At 41.0% G+C, this 22,753-nt stretch overlaps 1 protein-coding gene across 24 annotated transcripts in view; it reads left to right on the plus strand.

Annotated features, from left to right (window-relative positions):
- The window catches only part of macf1a (microtubule actin crosslinking factor 1a), a 599,766-nt gene that overhangs the window by 278,443 nt on the left and 298,570 nt on the right, over positions 1-22,753 (plus strand). For 12 of the 24 annotated variants that reach the window (XM_063033725.1, XM_063033724.1, XM_063033713.1 and 9 more), the window contains exons 4-5: positions 5,406-5,483; positions 8,871-8,963. In XM_063033725.1, coding sequence (XP_062889795.1) covers positions 5,406-5,483; positions 8,871-8,963 — 171 coding nt within the window. Of the gene's footprint in view, positions 1-1,400; positions 1,635-5,405; positions 5,484-8,870; positions 8,964-20,281; positions 21,837-22,753 lie in introns of those variants that run through there. The other 12 variants (XM_063033708.1, XM_063033710.1, XM_063033712.1 and 9 more) reach the window with 4 other exon arrangements.

Below are 22,753 nucleotides of genomic sequence, written 5' to 3' on the forward strand. Positions count from 1 at the left end.
TCAGAGCAGAGGGCCAACACTTTATATTCCATCTGGGATACTCCAACCTGATGGTATGAATATCGATTTCTCCTTCCCGTCAGCAAATTTCTCAGCTGCCTATTACCTGCCCTTGTGTCCCCTCCACCTTCCCTTTCTCCAATTGTCCACACTCCTCTCCTATCAGATTCTTTCTTCTCCTGCCCTTGACCTTTCCCACCCACCTGGCTTCACTTATCACCTTCCAGCTAGCTTCTTTCTCTTCCCCCCACCGTTTAATTTGGGCAACTTACTCCTTCCCTCTCAGAAGAAGGGACTCGGCCCAAAATGTCAACTGTTTACTCTTTCCCATAGCTGCTGCCTGATCTGCTGAGTCCCTCCAGTATTTTGTGTCTGTTGCAATAGGTATGACAGCAGAGTCCAATAACATAGTAAATTTAAGCTTCACATTTCATTATCTAACACTCAAAATTTTATGATGCATCTTTGACAAAGATTGTATTTTGACAGACAAAGCTGGAGGCTAAATTTTGCTCTTTTGGGAAATTTACTTTCTTAAAGCTTGCTGAGAGCATATCTGTAACCAGTCATTATGAAGATTAGCCAAACTGGTGGCAAAAGTTCAAAATAGTGGCACAAGATAAGTCTGCAGAAGCATCATGATCCCTTGATGTTTTGTTGGAAAACAGCTTCCAATTATCAAAACAGTATCTATAAATTATATTCATTGCAACAAGAAAGAAACATCATTCCTGCCTATACAATGCCTTTTACAACATCAGGGTATTCCAATATTCTTCACAGCCAATCAAATGTTTATTAATTGTGCTATCTCTGTCTAAATATAAAATTAGAAATTAATATGTGGTTACTAACAAACTTTTTGTACTTTTAAGTGATTAAGCATATCCTGAGTTCATAAAAGACTCCGTGTAATGCATTTTGCTTTCCTTCCAAGTGTGATATGTTCTATTAATGAAAATTTGATCTGCAGTATTTTTCATTGCAATGGTACAAGGGAACTATTGCAAGTTAAACACATCTTCATATTTTTGTTGAAGTCCAGATAACATGTCTGATAGAATGAAAGTGCTTTTTTTATTGCAGCTTATTAGTGCATGGATATACTGAAATGTTCAACCTTTCTCTCATGACTTGTCAAGCGTTCATGATGTTCGCTTCTTGGAAAAAAGCAAAATTGTGTTCCAATGAACCACTCCCAGCATAAAAGCATTATTTTCACATTTTTTCAAAAACACCTACAGCAGAGGCTTGCCAGCTTCCAGAATGAGACATCCTTTGTGCTAAGCCTCACTGGGATCATAACACATTACAACTTCAAAGAAATCCTTGTATTATAAAATAACACGGTATACTTTGAATATGTGTTGAGGGCAAAATTTGCTGGTTGATTTTATTCACACACAGGAGGTGGTGAGGGCCCCGATGTTTTCTTTAAAATTTATTCTTCCTTCATTTTATTTTGTATAGCCTTTGCTTTCCCATTTACCCTTCCTTTGCTTCCGCCATTCTCTTCATTTTTGTTTTATGCTGATTAGCCAAAGGAGCAATTTGTCATGAAGAATTTGCGCTTGCCGAGACCGCCATTCTGCGTTTCTGAACGCAGTCCAGAGGAGGCGGATGATGTTGAGGGGGTAGGTGCCACAGCATGAGGCGATGCAATTAATACTGTATCACTGCAAGCTAATCCACGTTGCTTTTAAGTGAGGGCGAATAAGAATCGGGGTTAATCTCAGCGGCATACGTGGTGAAATGTGTTGCCTTTGCAGCAGCGTACAATGCAATACATAACAGAAAAAAAGTGAATTAGAGTAAGTATATTTATTAAGTAGTTGAATTAAATAGTGCAAAAATAGAAATAAAACAGTAGTGAGGTAGTGTTCATGGGTTCAATGGCCATTCCGAAATCGGATAGCAAAGGGGAAAAGCTGTTTCTGTGTGTGCCTTCAGGCTTCTGTACCTCCTTCCTGATGGTAGCAATGAGAACTAGTCATGACCTGGGTGATGGGGGTCCTTAATGATACCGTTTTTTTTTGAGATATCGCTCCTTGAAGATGTCCTGGATACTACGGAGGCTAGCGCCCAGGATGGAGCTGACTAAATTTACAGCTCTCTGCCGCTTGCTTCTGTGCAGTGGCCCCACCCCTGATTTAGAGCTCAATTACACAGATATTTATAAAACACTGACTTAATATTGGGATGTATTTTGCAGTTGTTATATTTTTGAATATATTTTGGAAGTTTCAACTGGGTTTTGCCATATTTCTTGTTAGTGATTCATCAGTGGAACAATTGACTTTTTATTCACAGTTTGAATTATCATCACTGATAATTATTATCATTGAATTATGTATGATGTTGAAACTAATAAAAAGATTATAAAAGAGAGAATTATCATCTCAGGAAGAGAAAAATATACCCCTTTGTTCCAGAGAGAAAATAGTCAGTCTGTGCACTGTCCTGGTTCACCTGGGTGGGGAGTGGAATGTTAGCTCTGCAGGAATTGGCTTCAAGGGATGTGAATCCAAATTGTTTGAAAGAGACTCAGTATCTTCAAAACAAAGCATCAATATTTATGACATAATTAATATTCTGAATTTGGAGTCTGATGCTGGAATCCCACGTGTAATGTCTCAGCTGTGTCCTGACGAAGGGCCTTGCCCTGAAATGTCGACTGTTTACTCTTTTCCTGAGACGCTGCCTGACCTGCCGAGTTCCTCCAGCATTTTGCGTGTGCTGCTTGGATTTCCAGCAGCTGCAGATTTTCTCTTGTTTATTACACATTGTACTACATAGAGCCCAGACCGTAGTTACATCATTTAAAAAAAGGCCATTGATAGATTTAACATTTGGTATATCGGAACCCAACGCAGATGACTGATGCTGCTGATGAGTGACAGAATGTGTGAAATCACGCAGCTTTCATAATATTGCAGTTGGCATTGTGACTGGATTGAAAATGGAGTTGACTCAAATGTACAAGTAGTTTTCTGTGGATTATTCTTTAGTGATACAGTATCTTGCTTGTGGCAATAAAATGAATGAAAGCAGCACAGCTAATTCTAATCTTTTCCTCATTGTGTTCCTTCTTTCATCATAATTTGGGGCATTTTGGGTTAATTAAATAAGAGATTCAATCATTGTAAATACTCTCTGGGGTAAGTAACATGGGGAGCTTCAACCTCAGGTCAAGTTGATTTTGCCATTTTGCATGAATTGAATATCAATAAAATCCGAGAGGAGAGGTAGGAAAGAAAACCATGGTCACGTAGAGGTTAACGTGACGCTTTTACAGCTGGGGTTCAGTTCTGGTGTCCTCCATGAGGAGTCTCTGTATGTCCTCCCTGTAGAATGCCTGGATTTTCCCTGGTGCTCCTGTTTCTTTGCACAGTCCAAAGATGTACTGGGTAGGTTAATTGGCGATTGTAAATTGTCTCTTGATTAGATTAGTTAATCGGGGTTTGGGGTTGCTATGGTGGCTCGAAGGGCTGGAGGATCTACACAATGTGTTGTTAAATAAAGTAGTATTATGCTGAATGATGCAGTAATACTTTCATTGAACAGAAAATAAGGCGACCCAGTTACATTGCTTAAAAAATACATTTTTAGATAATTTCCCATTATCTGTATGCACCCTGGTTAGTGAAAGATTTGATGAGGTGTTTACCAGACATTTCAGCTGTGTGCTTTTGCTCTAACTATGAAAGGATCAGCAATATTGGGAAAAGGTTAGTGTTTGTGTGCTGCTTAGGAATTTGGCGCAGTTTTCAATTATGCTTTTAACCCACTGTTTGCCGAGATCTAAACTAACATTGCACATCTTTCTTTAAAAATGAACGTTAACGCCTGACTACTAATACCAGAAATAGTTATGAGGAATGAAATGGTAGGTTGGCATGCAAGAAATATTTCCAGTGTGTGATATAATATGCAATTCTGCTTACTTTTCTATGTTTTGGATTATATATATTATGTCTACATCAGCAAAATAGTGGTTACAAGTCAGTCTTAATGTCTTCACATATTTCAGATTAATATACAGGTTGGTAATCTGCACATTTTTTATCATTATAATGAGAATCATTTTTGCCTCATCTAGCGGAGAAAATTGTGAAATGCCAGATTCTTGGTGTGCAGTATTGTCCAATTACAATGGAACTATTTAAAAACTTTTCCTGTCCTTCGATCTTCATTGATCAGTAGCTACAGAAAACTATCAGTGGACTAGTGGGCAGGCACAAAAGTGACAAATGGAATTCAGTCTGGTGATATTTTAATAGTCTGGGTAGAGCAAACAGGTAAGGGGTATACATGATAAATGTAAAGCTTTCGCAGATTAAGTTTGGTTTTGCAACGAGCTAATCAATCTTCTACATAGTTATAGGAAAAATCATAGGATGGATGTGAAATAAGGACCTATTTTGTCCAATGGAATTTTTGCAATTTGCAATGCTTTCTCTTTATTTTGGAAGTTATTTTCTGCTGCCCCTTCTGAAGCATTTTTTGCACTTTATTAACTTGGACTACAAAGGAGCAATGTAACCAAGTCACCAGTCCCTTGTAGTGAGATCAGACACAAGACAAGTGGGGAATTGCAGTAGCAAATTTGCATGCTGTCCACCCCTCCGCAATCAAATAACAGAATGTAAAAATGTCCAAGCACGGGTATGTTTATTCTTCATAAAGCTATATATATATGTCCTCTTTTTTTTTAAACTGTTATTCTTTAAGTCGAAAATTGATAAGAGGTTTCCTTTACAACACTAATTAATATTACAAAAATAAATGTGTATTTAAATACCTGGGACAAATTTTTTTCTGCAAACTAAATGACAAAGTATTATTGAACAATCTGTAGTATCCACCACTGAATGTGTTGCAGAGTTTGAGTTTGGTTGTCAGGAAATGTGGTTGACCAGAAAAGCTGCTGAGGCTTCAGTATGAAAGGAAACTATGGTTGATTTGGAAACTAGTGAGGATATCAACAGTAAGCTCCAATGTGAAAATCATATCCATCTACTTACTGCCTAGGTGCGAAGTAAAATCAGAAGCATGTCAATAGAAGGGAAGAGTTTTTTTTAGTATCTTATTACATTCGAACTGTTATGACTGCCAAGCGATCACCATTAAGGAGCTAAATGTGAACTTCTGACAATGTCCCACCCCCTCTTAAAAACTTGAGGCTAAATTTGTTGGAGATTTTTTAAAGTTAGCGAGAGACTGACATTGTGACCTATTTTGTAACGTTGTCTTCAACACAATGACTATTGTTTAAAAAAAACACTTATTAACCTGAATGTGAGTGGAAGCTGATAAGGCTGACCAAGGAAACATTCTGCTTTGTGTTAATCAGACCCAAAGTAACTCGTTTAAAATTTGCATTAATCTTTCTCTTTTCTTGTCAGCCTCGTGAGAAAGGACGCATGCGTTTTCACAGATTACAAAATGTACAGATTGCACTCGACTATTTAAAGCAACGGCAGGTAGGTCAATGTATCTGTTTCTTAGTAGTTATGGAACTGGACTATCTATCAATCTGATGTACATTCAAATTCCACCATTGGAATTTACAAATGATAAGATTTTTGCCTTCCAGCTCACACCCCTCTGTTATATGTCTATCAGTGAGTGGGAGAAGGTCACCAAAGTCTCCATCAGCACTTCCAAGGTTCATTCTCTCACATCTGATTTAGACACTTGGCTGTTCCTTCAAAGTTCAAAGTGAATTTTATTATCAAAATGCATATATGTCACCAAATACGACCCTGAGATTCATTGTCTTGTGGGCATGCAAAACAATAGAATAATAACTATTACAGGATCAGTGGAAGACTGCCTAATGAGGGCGTTCAACCAGAGTGCAGAAGACAACAAACTCTGCAAATGCAAAAAGAAGAAACAATTAAAAAATTAAATAAGCGATAATTATCAAGAACATGAGGTGAAGGATCCTTGAAAGTGAGTCCATTGGTTGTGGGAACATTTCAATGATGGGGCTAGTGAAGTTGGTTCACAAGCCTGATGGTTGAAGGATAGTAACTGTTCCTGAGCCTGGTGGTGCGAGTCCTGAGGCTCCTGTACTTTCTTCCTGATGACAGCAATGAGAAGTGAGCATGTCCTGGATGGATGGGGGGGGGAGGGGGCCTGGTGTTGGATGCTGCTTTCCTGCGACAGTGTTTCATGTAAATGTGCTCAATGATTGGGAAATATCCACTACGTTTTGTAGGCTTTTCCATTGGTGTTTCCACGTCAGGCTGTGATGCAGCCAGTCAATGTACTCTCCCTGACTCAGCTATAGAAGTCTGTTAAAGTTTTAGATGTCATGCTGACTCTCCTGAAACTCCCAAGGAAGTAGAGGCACTGCTGTGCCTTCTTCGTAATTGCACTTACTTGCCAGGCCCAGGACAGATCCTCTGAAATAGTAAAACCTATTTTGGTACTTCATTGTTACTGATCAATATCCCACAATTACTCATATGGATCCTTTACCAGGTCCTTTCCCATACCTTGAACAGACAAATACAAACAGGGTAACTTATGTTCTGCAGGATGCCCCCGGCATTATTTTTTGATTTTGCTTATTTTTTAAAAGCAGATTTAACTCTGTTAGTTTGGGTTATTATAATTTGATAAAAAAAATTTGTGTTCCCTCCATAACTTACTAAATTGTCTGGATTTAAGTACACAAACCCAGGAAGATACTAAAAGCAGCTGTGAGTCTCTGTCAGAGTTTTCCAACCTTTTTTATGCCATGAACCAATACTATTGAGCAAGGACACCAGTTTGGGGATTCCTGGTCTATATCCTATTTTCATTTTCTTGTCAGTAAGCTGGAGCATTAGAATGAGCTTCAGCATTAACCTGGGGGAAAAGAAAACCCTGATATTAGTACATCTGAATAGTGTTAATACATTTGGGCTTGAGAGCTGTAACCTGGCTACCAGAAAACAACCTGGCAGTAATAAAGTTCTTTAGTCAGAACTGACTGTGTCCAGCCAAGTTGTTCCGGTGCAGTTACTACAACACCATCTTCCCGGGGTGGTCTTAAGCAACAGTTGCCAAACTATGTCCAAGTAGTTAGCTCAGCTCCAGATTTCTTTGTAGCTGGAGTCCAAACACAGCCTAAAGAACTGAGGTAAATGGGATGTTCTTCGACATCGGGGCAGCAGGAGGCCTAGGTAAGATTGAAGTCAGTGAGCATCAAAGACAGAAGACTCCATTGGTTTACAGTCATATTTGCGCAAAAGATGATTATGTCCAGAAGAAGGGCCTCTGCCTGAAATACTGTTTATTAATTTCCATAGATGCTGCCTGACCTGCTGAGTTCCTCCAGCATTTTGTGTGTTTTGCAGCAGATGATTATGGAGGACCCAGGACATTATTGCTGGGGTTTCTCAGGACAGTGTCCTTGGCCCAATCATCTTCAGTTGCTTTATCAATAACCAACGATCCATCCTAAGAAGTGGGGAAGTTCACTGATAATCGTACGTTGTACAATTTCAGTTGTAGCTCCTCCGCAAGTGAAGAGGCCTTTGTTTAGCAAGACGTGAACAACATTCAGACTCAGGATAGTAACTTTCCTGCTGTGGAAGTGCACAGCGATGGCCACTTTCAACAAGATAAAGTCTTTTCGACATTCAACATTATTGCATCAATATCCACTGGGGTCACATTGACCAAGGTTCAGGTGGGCTAGCTACATGCACACTGTGGCCACAACAGCAGGTTAGAGTCTGGGCATACTGTTGTGAGTGACTCAACGCTCAACAACCCAAATCCTTTCCATCAACTACAAGGCCTGAATTTATTTATTTATTGCAATACAGTGTGGAATAGGCCCTTCTGGCCCTTCAAATTGTGCTGCCCAGCAACCCCCAATTTCATCCTAGCCTGATCAGGGGATAATTTACAATGACCAATTAACTTGCCAGTCGGTACTGTTTGGTGTGCGGAAGGAAACCAGAGCACCCAGGAGAAACCCTCGCGGCCACGGGGAAAGCAGACAAACTCCTTACAGGCAGTGGCGGGAATTGAACCTGCGCTGTTAGTAGCGTAAAGCGCTGCGCTAGCCGCTTTGCTACTGTGCCGCCCCTATCAGTTGTGTCACGGTACACCGTCTGCTTCCTAGGATGAATGCAGGTTTAGCAATACTCGCGAAACTTGGTAATCACTAGAATAAACTGTCCTGCTTGATTGTCGTCCCCCCAAACATTGCAAGATTGCATCCCCTCCGTCATCAGTGCACAGTGGCTGCTGTGTGTACCACCCGCAAGGAGTTTATGCGTTCTTCCCGTAACCGCGTAGGTTTCCTCCGGGTGCTCCGGTTTCCTCCCACAGTCCAAAGACCTACCAGTTCGTAGGTTAATTGGTCATTGTAGATTGCTATGATTAAATTGGGGGATTGCTGGGTGGTAAGACTCGAAGGGCCTATTCTGCACTGTATCTCAATAAATAATGAATAAATAACTCAACAATATGCCATACAGTTATTTGTCCGGGCCACCTCAACAGCACCCTTAAAACATGTGAAGAAGGATAAACGCTGCATATACATTTTAATTTTAAATTATGTGACTGGATGAATTAACTACCAGATTTGTTATTCTCCCAGTGTTCTTTAAAGACCACACACTACAGTAAGGTTCTTGCTTCTGTTTTTTTTTTAATCAGACTGTGAAAATTTGACAAATATGATTTATCACAATTATTCCTAAGATACCAGTCACAGTAGTTCTTACTTGTTCAGCAGAGTAGGCATTTAAGAAAATGACCTTCTCAAGAATGTATTATACTTGGACTTTATTAAGTTTAGAAAGTGGTGTTAATATGCCTCAAAACTGTATGCACTGATTATGTTTGCACTCTTGCAGGTGAAGTTGGTGAACATTAGAAATGATGACATTACTGATGGCAATCCCAAGCTAACACTTGGTTTAATTTGGACCATAATTCTACATTTCCAGGTAAGGGTGTTTTATTTGTTTTGCTTTGAATTATTTCATAATAAATCTAAGTATGCAAATAACAGACTCCATATTATATTAGTACTATGTGTGATCCATTAAATATGTGGAAGTATAATGTCGCTAGTGTAATCGGTTGCAGACTTGATGTGAAATGTCTGTCAAAACTGTCAAGAATCCTGTCAAAACATGATCCACTCTCCTCTCCTATCAGATTTCTTCTTCTCCAGCCCGTTGGCTTTTCCACCTATCACCTTGCAGCTTCATACTTCATCCCGCCCCTCGCCACCCACCTGGCTTCACCTATCACCTTGTAGCTTGTCCTCCTTCCCTTGCCCCCACCTCCTCCTTCTGTCTTCTTCCCCTTTCCTCTCCAGTCCTGGAGAAGGGTCTCAGAAATGTTTATTCATTTCCATAGTTACTGCCTGAGCTGCTGAGTTCCTCCAGTGTTTTGTCTATGTTGCTCTGGATTTCCAGCATATGCAGAATCTCTTGTGTTTGTCAACAATGATTTTCAGATAGCGATAGGCCAAATGACTATAGGTGCCTGTGTATGTCCACAGCGGTGGTCTATGGTCAGTGAAGGATGGATCAGGGGTTATATGCAGAAATAGGCAGTTTTATCTTTTAGCCTATATAATGTGGTAAATTCATTTTGTGACCAGTTTAAGTTGGATAGTTGTGAACAGTTATGGTTCATGATGACTTATTGACCATGAATTGGTGGCAGGAGCATGGTTTGTCTACAGGTTGCCTGAGATGATTCTGAATATTTAGTTGTCTGTCTGTCTGTCTAGGTACCATATCCGATGTGGACTTTGGTGACCATGGTTTTCCATATAGATCTATCCTTCGTTTTTTGGATGACTTCCATTTCCTCGATGTGTAGCCACCTGGCTATGCTTTTGATGTACATAAGCCGAGGTCTTCCTCTAGGTTTGCTCCCCTCAGTCATTCCAGAGAGTATGAGTTTTTCTAGTTCATCTTTCCGCATGATGCGTCCTAGGAATCTGAGTTGTCTTTCTATTATTGTTGGTATGAGTGATCGAACTGCTTGGGCTCTTCTGAGAACTTCTTCATTTGATGTGTGTGTGGTCCATGATATTTTTAACATTCCCCTGTAGAACTATAATTCAGCTGCTTCTAGTCTCTTTTCCATTGTTGGAGAAATGGTCCAGCATTCACTTCCATAAGTCATATTTAGTTGTAGGAAGTTATTTATGCAGCGGGTGCTGACAACAGAAAGCCCGCAGTTGTGGAAGATGTGGTGCAGGAAGATTGCAAGGAGCTTCCGAAGTTTCAGGTATGCGAGGGAAGATAGAAACATTATTATTTATGATGCATTGATTGTAATCAGATAACCATGAATGAAACGAGTGAAGTATCACTGTTGTATGTAATATCATTTATGATATTACTTTGAACTGGTTCATTGTTGTACAAGTGTTTGAAACTTGATAGGATAGATGTTTAATACCAAAGTAGAAACGTTTAATTTTAATGGGCGTCTTTTTAATCATCAAATTTACCTTCACTGCAAACATTGTTTATTGATATACTACAATGGTTTATTTTTAACTTTTAGGTCTATTATTAGTACTTTCTACATAGAAAAAGTAATTTGTGCTTGTGATGTACTACTTGTTGAACCTGTTATGTGGATTTGTTTATCCGTTGAGGGATGGAATATTTTCCACATTTATCAGAATCAGGTTTACTATCACTGGCATATGTCATGAAATTTATTTTGTGGCATCAGTACAGTGTCAGACATAAAATAATCACCTTCAGTTACAGTACATAAATAGTGCAAAAGAGGACAATGATGTGCACAATGATGTTCATGGACTGTTCAGAAATCCGATGGCAGAGGGGAAGAAGCTGCTTCTGAAATGTTGAGTGTGTGTCTTCAGGCTCCTTTAGCACGCCTCGGATGGTAGTGATGAGAAGGGGGCATGACCTGGATGGTGGTGATGAGAAGGGGGCATGACCCAGATGACAGTGATGAGAAGGGGGCATGACCCGTATGGTAGTGATGAGAAGGGGGCATGACCCGTATGGTAGTGATGAGAAGGGGGCATGACCCGGATGGTGAGGGGTGTTAATGATGGATGCTGTCTTCTGGAGGCACCACCATTTGAAAATGTCTTTGATCGAGCTGAGTCCACAACCCTCGGCAATCTCCTTCATTCCTGTGCATGGGAGCGTCCATACCAGGCAGTAATGCAACCAGTCACAATGCTCTCCATTGTCTATTTGTAGAAATTTGCTCTGGTGACATACCAAATCTCCTCAGACTCCCCATGAAATATAGCCGGAGTGTCTTCTTCATGATCAGCCAGGATAGATCCTCTGACAGCCAGTAACCTGAGCTGCTCACTCTTTCCACTGCTGACTCCTCAATGAATTCTGCTGTTGTGTTCTCCCAACTTCCCCTTCCTGAAGTCTGCAAGTCTTTCTGACGTTGAGTCAAGGTGTTTGTTATGCGACGACTGAATCCTGTCTGGGTCGTTTTCTTCCTCATCATTTTAAATCATTGCCAAAACTTCCCACTTATACATTTTGGAGCTTATCTGAAGTAAAAACTCAGTAGCATTACTGATTATAACATCAAACATGGGAAACTGTCTGTATATTGGAAAGCTCTTCATTGATGAACCTAAATTTATTTCGAAAATTTGGTGATATTCAGCGTTTGAACATTTTGTAATTGTGATGCGATTTTAATCTCTCTTTCAGTTGCTCCATAATCATTGAGTTGGCCTGTGGCGTGCATTGCCTTAACAAATGATAAAATGGGCTTGTTGTCAGATGTTTTTCTGGGATTCCATTATGATGTGCTCATAGTTTGTATAGAGCTCAAGTGCTATTGAATTGTACTTGTACTAAAATGAGTGCCTGCTTTAGTGGATGGATTTCTCTCTGTGGGTGTTCTGATAGCACACTGAATCTGACTGATGTATTTCAGATTCCAAGTTGCATTCCTCAAAGCTGAACCCGTTGTGTGTGTTGGTGGCAAGCTGGAAGTGCATTATGTATTAGATTGCTTATTTCTAAGGCTGAAATCTATTCAAATTGCTTTTGAGGGTTGGGGTTGTGGTTGGTGTAGAGAAGCAACTGGTTAAATGTTTTTGCGGAGTTTTGGGGTACAAGATAGCACCCAAAAACCATAACCAGTACTTCTAAAGAACTTCGAAATCTGTGTTGTTTCTTGTATTTCACTGGAACTTTTAAAAGACTTGTTTCAACAAACAGTGAGTTCGAAGCTGATGAAGGGTCTCGGCCCGAAACGTCGACTATACTCTTTTCCATAGATGTTGCCTGGCCTGCTGAGTTTCTCCAGCATTTTGTGTGTGTTGCTTGGCTTTCCAGCATCTGCAGTTTATCTCTCGTTTGAGTTCAAATCTGTGCTGTTGCCTATAGACAACGCAGGAAAGACTCATTTTAAAGGGTAGAGACCATGGATATGTTACATTGATAAATTAGTTGCAGAAGGTGGAGACCAAGGATATGTTATGTTGATAAGTTAGATGCGGTCATAAATTCACTCTAAAACATTGGAGAATTAAAACTATAAAGTATTGGTATAACTTGGAAAAGGATGTGAAGTACAGTACTGTGCAAAAGTCTTAGGCACATATATATAACTCGGGAGCCCAAGACTTTTGCACAGTACTGTAGTAATATTATGCATTGCACTGTTCTGCTGCAAAAAAAAAACAAATTTCTTGACACATGAGTGATGATAAACCTGATTCCGATATGGGTCTCTGTTGTGGACTGAGAGTGGGAAGGGGGCAGAGAGAGGGGAATCATGGTTGGGGGGAAAAAGGGAAGGGAGCGGGAAGCACCAGGGGATAAACTCTAATGATTAATAAACCAATTGGAATCAAATGATCTTGGCTGGTGTCTCAGGGCTGGGTGTGTCTGCACCCACGCCATCCCCAGCCCCTGGCACTTCCTGTCTGCTACCTGTCACACAACCCTCCCATGACGCTCCACCCTCACCATTCCTGACATCCTTTGCTCCTGCCAGGTGTACAAATTCACTCTGTGCTCCTCGTTGACAAATACAGTACTGTGCAGCAACCTTAGGCACCCTATATGTACCCAAGGCTTGTGGAAAGTACTGTATATTTGAATTTCTATTCAGCCATACATCAAAGAATCTGGAATACCTGCTATGGTGGTTGAGGTAGAAACTCTAAACCTATTTAAAAGGTACATGGGCTTCAAAGCTTACAAAGCTAAAGAACAAGGACCGGGATGGAGGGTTAGTCTGAATTGCTCTTTTGCAGTTCAAAGCTGTGCTGTTCTGTGGTGCAGTTACTTACCATCAGTTTCTATGACATCAGCAATAGGCTGTATCAAAATGAGGTGAAACACATTCTGCCTATATCAAGTAATCTTGCAAAAATTGAAAACTTAAAATATCAATGGTAACATATTCTTTATAAATCAAAGTATTAAGTACAGGAGATGGGATATTATGTTGACGTTGTGTAAGACATTGGTGAGGCTGAATTTGGAGTATTGTATGTAGTTTTGGCCACAGACTCACAAGAAAGATGTAAATAACATTGAAAGAGTTCAGGGAGAATTTACAAAGATGTTGCCGGGTCTGGAGGACCTGAGTTATAAGGAAAGATTGAATAGGTTAGGACTTCATTCCTTGGAACGTAAAAGATTGAGAGGAGATTTGATGGGAGTATACAAAATTGTGAGGGGGATAGATAGGTTTTTCTGCTGAGGTTGGATGGGACTACAACTGGAGGTCATGGGTTAAGGGTGAAAGATGAAAAGTTTAAGGGGAACATGAGGGGAATCTTCTTCACTCAGAGGGTGCAGAGAGTGTGAATCAAGTTGCCAGCACAAGTGGTGCATGCAAGTTTCAACGTTTAAGAGAAGTTTGGATAGGTACATGGAGGGTAGGGATATGGAGGGCTGTGATCCTGGTGCAAGTCGATCGAAGTAGGCAGTCTAAGTGGTTTGTCATGGACCAGATGAGCAAAAGAGCCTGTTTCTGTACTGCACTTCTCTTTGACTCCATAACAAGTCCTTAATTTGCAGCTAAAGAATTTACGGATATTGGATTGAAAGAGCAAGCTTACAATGTTGACTGAAAGAGTAGTAAAGCTGAAGATTGGGAAGATTTTGGCAAACAGGAATAACCGAATGACTGATTAAGGAAACGATAAAAGATGAGCAAAGAAGATAGCTGGATTGTGTTGGATACAACTTGCAGGCATTGCTTGCCTACGTTCAGCTGAACTAAGTGCAAAAGATTGATCTTGTTGGGCCTCAGCACTTGGGAGACCGGCAGTGAGTAGGCCTCAGGCAACATATTCTAGCAGGGGTTCCCAATCTGGGGTCCAGGACCCCTTGCTTGATGATATTGGTCCAAGACATAAAAGGGATTGGGAGCCCCTAGGGTTTTTCTCTGGAATGTTCCTGACAAAGCAAAGGGCAGAGTTTTACCTGTGTCAAAACTTATATGAAATAAAATGCCTCTTTATATTTTGATATATAAAAACTATTAAAATTAATGTTGTCTAATTAAAATAAATGTCATCATTAACACATTAAACCCAATGATTTTCAAATATTTTAAAGGACATAAGAACATGAGAAATAGGAGTAAGAGTAGGATATCTAGCCCATCAATAAGATCATGGCTGATCTGGCCATGGACTCATCTCCACCTACCAGCCTTTTCTCCATAACCCTTAATTCCCCTACCATGCAAAAATCTATCCAACTTTGTCTTATGTATATTTACTGAGGTAACCTTCACTGCTTCATTGGGAAGAGAATTCCACAGATTCACCACTCTCTGGGAAAAGCAGTTTCTCCTCATCTCTGTCCTACATCTATTCCCCCGAATCTTGAGGCTATATTCCCTAGTTCTAGTCCACCTACAAGTGGAAACAAATTTCCTGCCTCTATCTTACCTATCCCTTTCATAATTTTATATGTTTCTATAAGATCTCCTCTCATTATATGTTTCTATATGATTTCTCATTATTTCAATAAGATCTCCTCTCAAAGGAAAATTGTTAAGAATAAGAACTTGCTTTCTTTACTCCACAAGTTTAAAAATCCACATTCTAATAGGATTAACCAATGATAATTTGGCAGAAATGTGAAAATAAGGCCATATATTTTATATATGAATGTGTATTTAAATCAAAAATTCACATTGATGAATAGTTCCAGGCAAGACACTTATATCTAAATGATTTGTCCAAATATACGATTTTGGCAGAAGATATAATGCCTTCATGCAAGGCCATTTATCAAGCTTTAACATTTAGTAAACACACTTCAATCGATCTTTATCCAATCACAAAGTTGACCTTCATATCCATCAACCCTTTTGGTAGTCAACATACATAAGAATTTTCGACCCTTTAAATGTTTCCAGACCTTGAAATTTAGCTGGAAGCAATTTTTGAAATAAAACTATGATACAAATATATGGCACAACAAACACAATTCAGAACATTTTCCCTGAAATTTGCAAAAACAAAAAGTTATATTCCAAATTAAAATTGAATAAATTGCTGAATTGTAATGTTAAGTACAGATGGAATATCAGTATTTCATGAAAGTTATTCAAGTTATAAGCTTTGTCTGACAGAAAGGAGAAGGTGAGGCCAGAGTGCTGTGGCTTACATGGGGTGTCGAGAAGCTGATGAGAAGAGCTGTCAGGAAGGAGGGACCCACAGGAGTTTACTTGGAGGGAGGAGGGAGTGGGGGAAGGAACGATCGCTGAGTCTAGGGTTGCTGAGAGGAGCTGCACGGAAGGAAAAAGGGGAACTGATACCTGGGGTTTATGAGGGACCAGGATATCGTAGGGAGAGAGGGTGGGACTTGAGAGTGAAGGCTGAAGGGAGAGAGAGTGTAGCCCCAAGTGTTACCTTGATTCAAGCAATCACGTGACTCCTTTCATATTCTCAAAATTTTGCGAACTCCTCCATAACTTTCAAAGTACAATCGTTCTTTTTCAAGCAAATATTTCCACCAATATATGTGTAACAATATCTCACTGACCTGTATCTGACGAATGCTCAGTTGGAAAAGGTTTGGTATCTGAATTATGTAATTAACTGAATACATAACATTGTATGCTCCAGCAGCACTGTATACAAGTTACTCAGGTTCCTGATTTCCTTTTATTATTTAATCTCCAAAGCTCTTCCAGCATACTTGTTTAATTTTGATTGCAGAATGTATGGCTTCTAATTTGCAGTGTAAATTGGTACCCTTCACATTCAAATCATCATCATCATCATCAGGTGCCATGCCCAGTTTGAGCTTTGACTGCCATGGCCCACACACACCTGTTTCGGGTCAAGTGGATCAATTCAGTGGTATTCACTTCCAATGCTCTGGCTGCTGTCTCCATCATCATTTGTCTTTGTCTTCCTCTCGCTTTCTTCCCTTCAATCTTTCCCATAATTACCGTGCATTCTAACTCCTCTTTCCTAATCACATGTCCAATGAAGTTACGTTGCCTTTTCATGATCTCATACATTATTTCTCTTCTTGTGTTTGCTCTGTTCATGACATCCTCGTTAGATATTCGTTTCGTCCATGATATTCTTTATATCCTCCTCAAAAACCACATCTCTGCTGCTCATATTCAAATACATCTGTTGAAGTGAACCATTGAAGAAAATGGTTCCAGTCCAGCAGAGGGAGCACTTGTTTGAAGTATAGAAGGATTGTATTGAATCGCACAAATATTTGATGTTTGTATCAGGCAATTTAAAAAAAAATTATTAAAATACAGCGTGGAATACCCTTCCAGCCCTTTGAGTCACTCTGCGCAGTAACCCCCGATTTAACCCTAGCCTAATCACGAGACAATTTACAATGACCAATTAACCCACCAACCGGTATGTCTTTGGACTGTGGGAGGAAACTGGAGCACCCGGAGGAAACTCACGTAGTTATGGGGAGAACTTACAACTCCTTACAGACAGCGATGGGAGCGTTACCTGTGTCCCTCTTAACTTCGTATTGTTACAGCCAATCTCATCCCGGTCCTGTGCTCAAAGTTCAAAGTAAATTTTATTATCCAGGTACATAATATATCACCGTATACATTTTCCTGTGGGCATACTCAAAGTCAAAGTACAATTTATTATCAGAGTACACACATCACCCCATACAAACTTGAGATTCTTTTTCTGTGGGCACACTTAACAAATCTATAGGACAGTAACTGTAAACAGAATCAATGGACAGCAAACCATGCAAATGCAGATAGCAAAAAATAAATAAATAGCAATAAATAACAGGCATGAAATAAGATAAAGATTCAGCATATCTATAGAATAATAACTATAATAGGATCAGTGAATGATCAACCAGAGCGCAGAAGACAATAAACTGCAAATGCACGTATAAATAAATAGCAATAAATAATGAGCACATGAGATAATGAGTCCTTAAAGCGAGATCATTGGTTCTGGAAACATCTCAATGATGGGGCAAGCGAAAAGACTGTGAGTGCTCTGGCTAAGATTATCTCCATCTTCACTGGGAATAAGCGAACTACCTGATGACTGGAGAACAGTGAACATGGACCCCTGTTAACTCTAGACCTGTGAGGCTAGCGTCAATAGTTGGGAAGAAACTGGAGGGAGTGGATTAATGATCACTCGGAAAAGTGGAAAGTAACCAGGTACAGTCAATCTGGGTGGGATACTATATGTGATTTACACAGATTTTAGTAAAACCTTTGACAAGGTGCTACATGCGGGACTGGCTCAAAAGGTTAGGGCCAATGGGATCCAGTACAAAGAGGATCCAAATTTGGCTTTTGGCAAGAGGAGTCAGAAGGTAATGGTAGAAGGTTGTTGCTATAATTGATGCCTCTGACTAGTGGTGTCCTACAAGGATTGGTACTGTGCCCCTACAAGTGATTGACTTGGATGTGAATGTGAGAGGCAAGATCAGTAAGTCTGTGCATGTCACAAAGATTAGCAGTTGTTGATAGTATGGATGGTGGTCTTGGGCTTCAGGGATATATCAATATTTCAGTGAAGGGCACTAAAAAGGGTGTTTTGAGAAACAGAGGGATCTCAGAGTACAAGTTTGTTTAAAGGTCTTGGCCAGAAATGTCGACTGTACTCTTTTTTTTTCCCATAGATGCTGCCTGGCCTGCTGAGTTCCTCCAGCATTTTGTGTGTGGTACGAGTCTGTAGATCTTTGAAAGTGGCAGCACAGGTGGACAATGTAGTTAGGAATACAAACAAGAAGACCTTCATTGGTTAGGGCATTGAATTCAGATACAGGAAAGGTGCTCCAACTCTATAAAACCTTGGTCAGATTTTGGCTGAAGTACTGTGTGGAGTTCTTGGCACCAAGGTAGAGGAAGAATGCAATGGTACTAGAGAAGGTGCAGAGGAGATGAACCAGTATATTGTTTGAGATAATTTTATTTATAGAGCATTTTTTATACATATGATGCAGTTCGAAGTGCTTTAGAATGCGATAAAAGTGCAAACATGAAAATAAAATAAAAAGATAAAAATAAAACTAAACATGAAAATAAAAGACACAAAGATATTAGTTCAAATCAAGGTTCAATAAATAGATTTTGAGCTGGCGTTTTAAAGTATTGAATTCTACATTTCAAGAGAGTAGTTCAGAAAAGCTGACCTGCCCATTATCTTTTGAAGGAGATTTAAAAAAAAATTTATCAGACTGACAGAAGAAGACCTGAGGGCTTGTGTGAAAATAATTCTTTGATGTACTCTGGTCTCAGACCTTTGAGAGTTTTAAAACAAGTAAGAGAACTTTAAAATCAATTCTAGAAGATCTAGGAAGCCAATGCAGAGTAGGTAGAATGAGAGTGATATGCTCCGTCTTCCTGGTTTTAGTTAAAAGTCTGGCAGCAGCGTTCTGAATGAGTTGCAACAAGCCTAGGCATGATCCTTGATTCAGATTTGAATTTTAAATCCCACATTATGAAAGTGACCAGAGCATCATTTCTACACTTACAATTACTGCAGAAATACTGCAAAGGTATGTTCATTTATGCCACGTAATGATGCTGAAAAACTAATTCGCACCTCTGTATCAAATAGACTAGATTACTGCAATGCATTTTTTTTCAGCCAGAACGTGCTGGAATGCACTGACAGAGCGTGATTGAGGTGTGATGTGTCAAAAAATTTGGATGTGGCCATTGTGAGGTAGAGATATGTTTGACAATGTTTGCATTTGCACTTGGGGAAAACAAGTATTGCAAATCCAGAGGGGATAGGTTGGTGTGAGTGAATGGAGCAGGGTTGGAATAATACATTAAAGTGGGAGCTAACCTTACTTTACCCCTCTCTCATTTACAATATTACATCTCTCATTTCCCACAGTCATCAGTTCAATGGTTCCATTTAATATCAGAGAATGTATACAATATACAACCTGAAATCCTTGCTCTCTGCAGTCTCACCTTTCTCCCTCATGCTTCTGACTGAAAAACAGTGAGGTTTTTTTGCCAAAATACTTACAGAAGAGTGAATCAGGCAATATTTCTGATTTAAAGGAAAGGGTGGATGAAGACTTCACACTGTTAGATCCCCCTGGGCCAATTACATTCAATAAACCCTGTCAAGTTGAGGTATAGCTGCTCCATGTAGCCTGACCCAGCTTGGGAAGGTGGCCTGAACTTCCCTAACCTTACCTGGCCCTCTTGACTGCAGAAACTGATTTAAATTTCTCAGTCGTGAAGATGTTCTATAGAACGGGTAGAAGAAATACTGCATTATACTCTGCTGTGTAAAACAAGCTCGTCACACAAATATAATCCGTGCCAGGTATATTGTGTTGAATCTGAGCAGTACTGTATATTGAATCGGGTTTCCAATAATTTCTCAGCTTTGACAATGCTGATTTTTTTAAGCTAGATTATTAGCAACGCGTCTCATTGACCAGCAAGGCAAACAATTTAAAGAAAAGATGATTCTTTCGGCATGGCTGTTGAAGCCACGATTCCTTGTAATACCGAGCTATCTTAAACCATTAATACACGCTCCCTCCAATATGCTAATTCGAGTCGCTACGTAGCACGGTGGTAGTTGACTCCACCTTGAACTGTGTGTATCTGCAATAATGATTTTAAATTCTGCATTTTACAATTCTAATCATGACCGAGTAAATATTTATCGCCTTTTACTCCGGGGGGGGGTTCATTTTTTGTGCAGAATGCCACTGACCTTATTTTTGACATGACGCAGCCATCTGCCTTTGCTGCTGAGACTGCAGTATCGTTTATTGAGTTAGCAGATGAACACGGCGCGAGTGTGTAGCACGGACTAACTGGTTTGCCTGGGCGTGGTGTGTCGCAGGTTGAAAGAATTTTATTCCGGCTGACAAGATATTAGAGATTTGTTTCTGCGCCATCGAGTCCGCGTACGGAGCAGGCACTGGCCCACCTGGTTCACGTTGCATGAAGGGCAAAATCCCATTTGCTCCTCGAAAAGGCGAATGCACCAGTGTTGAAACCATGGAGATCTGACAGTGTGCGCGCTTAATAGTTGAAGAATGCAGCACTTCAATCAAATGTACCAGTGCGCTCTGACGGCGGAACGATGGTGATTCTCGACATTGGGACAACAGGAATTATCAGCCGATCCGGGATCGGCTGCCTTGTGGTCAGAGAGTGCGAACTATGGTGACTAGCGTCGGGTTTGCTGGATGTTCGTCTGAAGATGGCCGGCCGGTTGGAATGTTAAATTGCGTTTAGATCCTCCCGGGGAGAGTTGCAACTTCTCTCCTCAGCCGAGCCCAGTCGCGGCGACAGGCGCTGCCAGGAATGCCGACAGAATGGGAAGCACCTTAGGATGTGTCCGAAAGCAGCAGGAGGCTGCGGGAGTAGATCGGGAAAAAACTCCCTTCCCACCGCGGAAAAAGATCAAATTCAGGCGCTTCAGGAGAAAGAAGAAAGCCGCTTCGCGTTCCCGAGAAGCGGAGGGGAGGCTGCCGGGCAATTCGTCTCCGTCGGCTGCGCGGCGGATGAAAGGAGATGGGGCACGTTTCTCTCCGGCTGGAGCTGCGGGGGGATTATCAACAGGCGCCAGTCTCGGTTCTGCCGCGGGGAACGGGGAGCCTGCTGAAGCCCTGTCAGGGCTCCGAAATGCATCGGATCTCCCCATCGGAGCGGCGGCAAGTCCGGGAAAATCGGCAGATTTCCTCGTGAAAGCCGGCGGAGAAAGTACGCAGCAGACGTTTTCAGTCAGGGCTGAAATCCAGCCTTTTGGCGGACGCGTGATGACACTTGAAACGGACCCGTGTTCGGGGGAAGAGCTCTGTGAAAGTGAAGTGAAAGAGTTGATCTTCCCTGTACCCGTGTCCGGAGATGAGGACCTGAAAGCGGGCAAGACAATAATTGCGAGCACCCCCGAGGCTGCTAATGAAGTCGACGCAGGTCCCCCCTTCTCCGGAGAGTCGCCGGAGAAGCGAGCGCGGCTGGACTGGGACACACATCACCCCAATGTACTTGACGAGTCGCGTGTAACTTCACACGGTGAACGCGCGGATAGCAAAAACGATCAGCCATCCTCGCACGGGGAAAACGAAGCTCTAGCAGAGTTAGCGAGGCAGTCTCCTTTAAAGAGGGACTTCACTGTGGAGCTACGGACCAGTAACACTCTCTTCTCCTCTGGTTACGGCATCAGTTTGCCCTCCGCGGAAATAAACGAAAGTGTGTCTGGAAAAACCAGCTGTAGAGACTTTGAGCTGTCTTCCTCCGTCCCTGATGGCGATACCTTGTCCATTTCTGAAATAGAGTTTGGGCTATCGACCGGCAATGAAGGTGACGATATCAGTTTGGAACAGATTGCAAACCTAAGCCAGGAAATGGTTCGTGAAAGCTTGAAACACACCTTTGATCATCTGAAATGTTTCCCGTCGTGCGTAGTGGTATTGAAGTGTCATTACCTTAAATGTTCAATTGCATTTGATTTTATTTTGAACAGCTGTGTAGAGCACTCCATAATTTTGTGCAGGATTTGGTACTGCATTCATTTACTTGAAGTAGTTAGCTAGGAATGGGTTTCACTGGTGCTTGTGCACAGATAACCTCTGTACACTTAAAATTGATTTGTTTACATTCGCGTTTCATTCGTGTGGCCGCGAATCGTGTTATTTCCTGAAGTGTCAGCTGGAGCGCATACCTTAACCTGACAGGATAATCACACTTCCCGGAAATATACAAGCTCCCGTTGTGCTTTTTGTCCTGTTTTTGGGCAGGGCAGGGCAGGATCTGAGGCGCGGTGACTGCTGGCGGGGAAGAGGTCTCACAGCCAGTGGTAGCTCCTCTCCACCTCATGGACGTGGATTGAGAGAGTTTTCTTTGCAGCTTCTCGTCAGTTCTCTCACACAGAGCCCACGTTGTAGTGTGACAGTATTTGGAGTTCTAGGATGCTAGTTTATTCTACATTAAAATGAGTCCACTCTCTGAAATAGGCAGGTGCTTTGTATCCAATGGCAAATTTTTGAAAATATTATTGGCTGATCTTCCATGTTAGAGCCAATGAGGTCACTGGAGTCCCCTTGTAATTTGTGTTTCATCAAATGACCAGTCCATGGCAATAAAAAAAAGAATTTAGACATTAAATCTCTTACTAGCTCTTCCTTCAGTTAGACCTGACGAAGGGTCTCGGCCCAAAATGTCGACTGTACCTCTTCCTAGAGATGCTGCCTGGCCTGCTGCGTTCACCAGCAACTTTGATGTGTGTTGCTACTTTTAAGGTTTCTTTTATATTGCATCCCTATCT

Source organism: Mobula hypostoma, chromosome 26, assembly GCF_963921235.1.
Source record: "Mobula hypostoma chromosome 26, sMobHyp1.1, whole genome shotgun sequence".
Lineage (NCBI taxonomy): Eukaryota > Metazoa > Chordata > Chondrichthyes > Myliobatiformes > Myliobatidae > Mobula > Mobula hypostoma.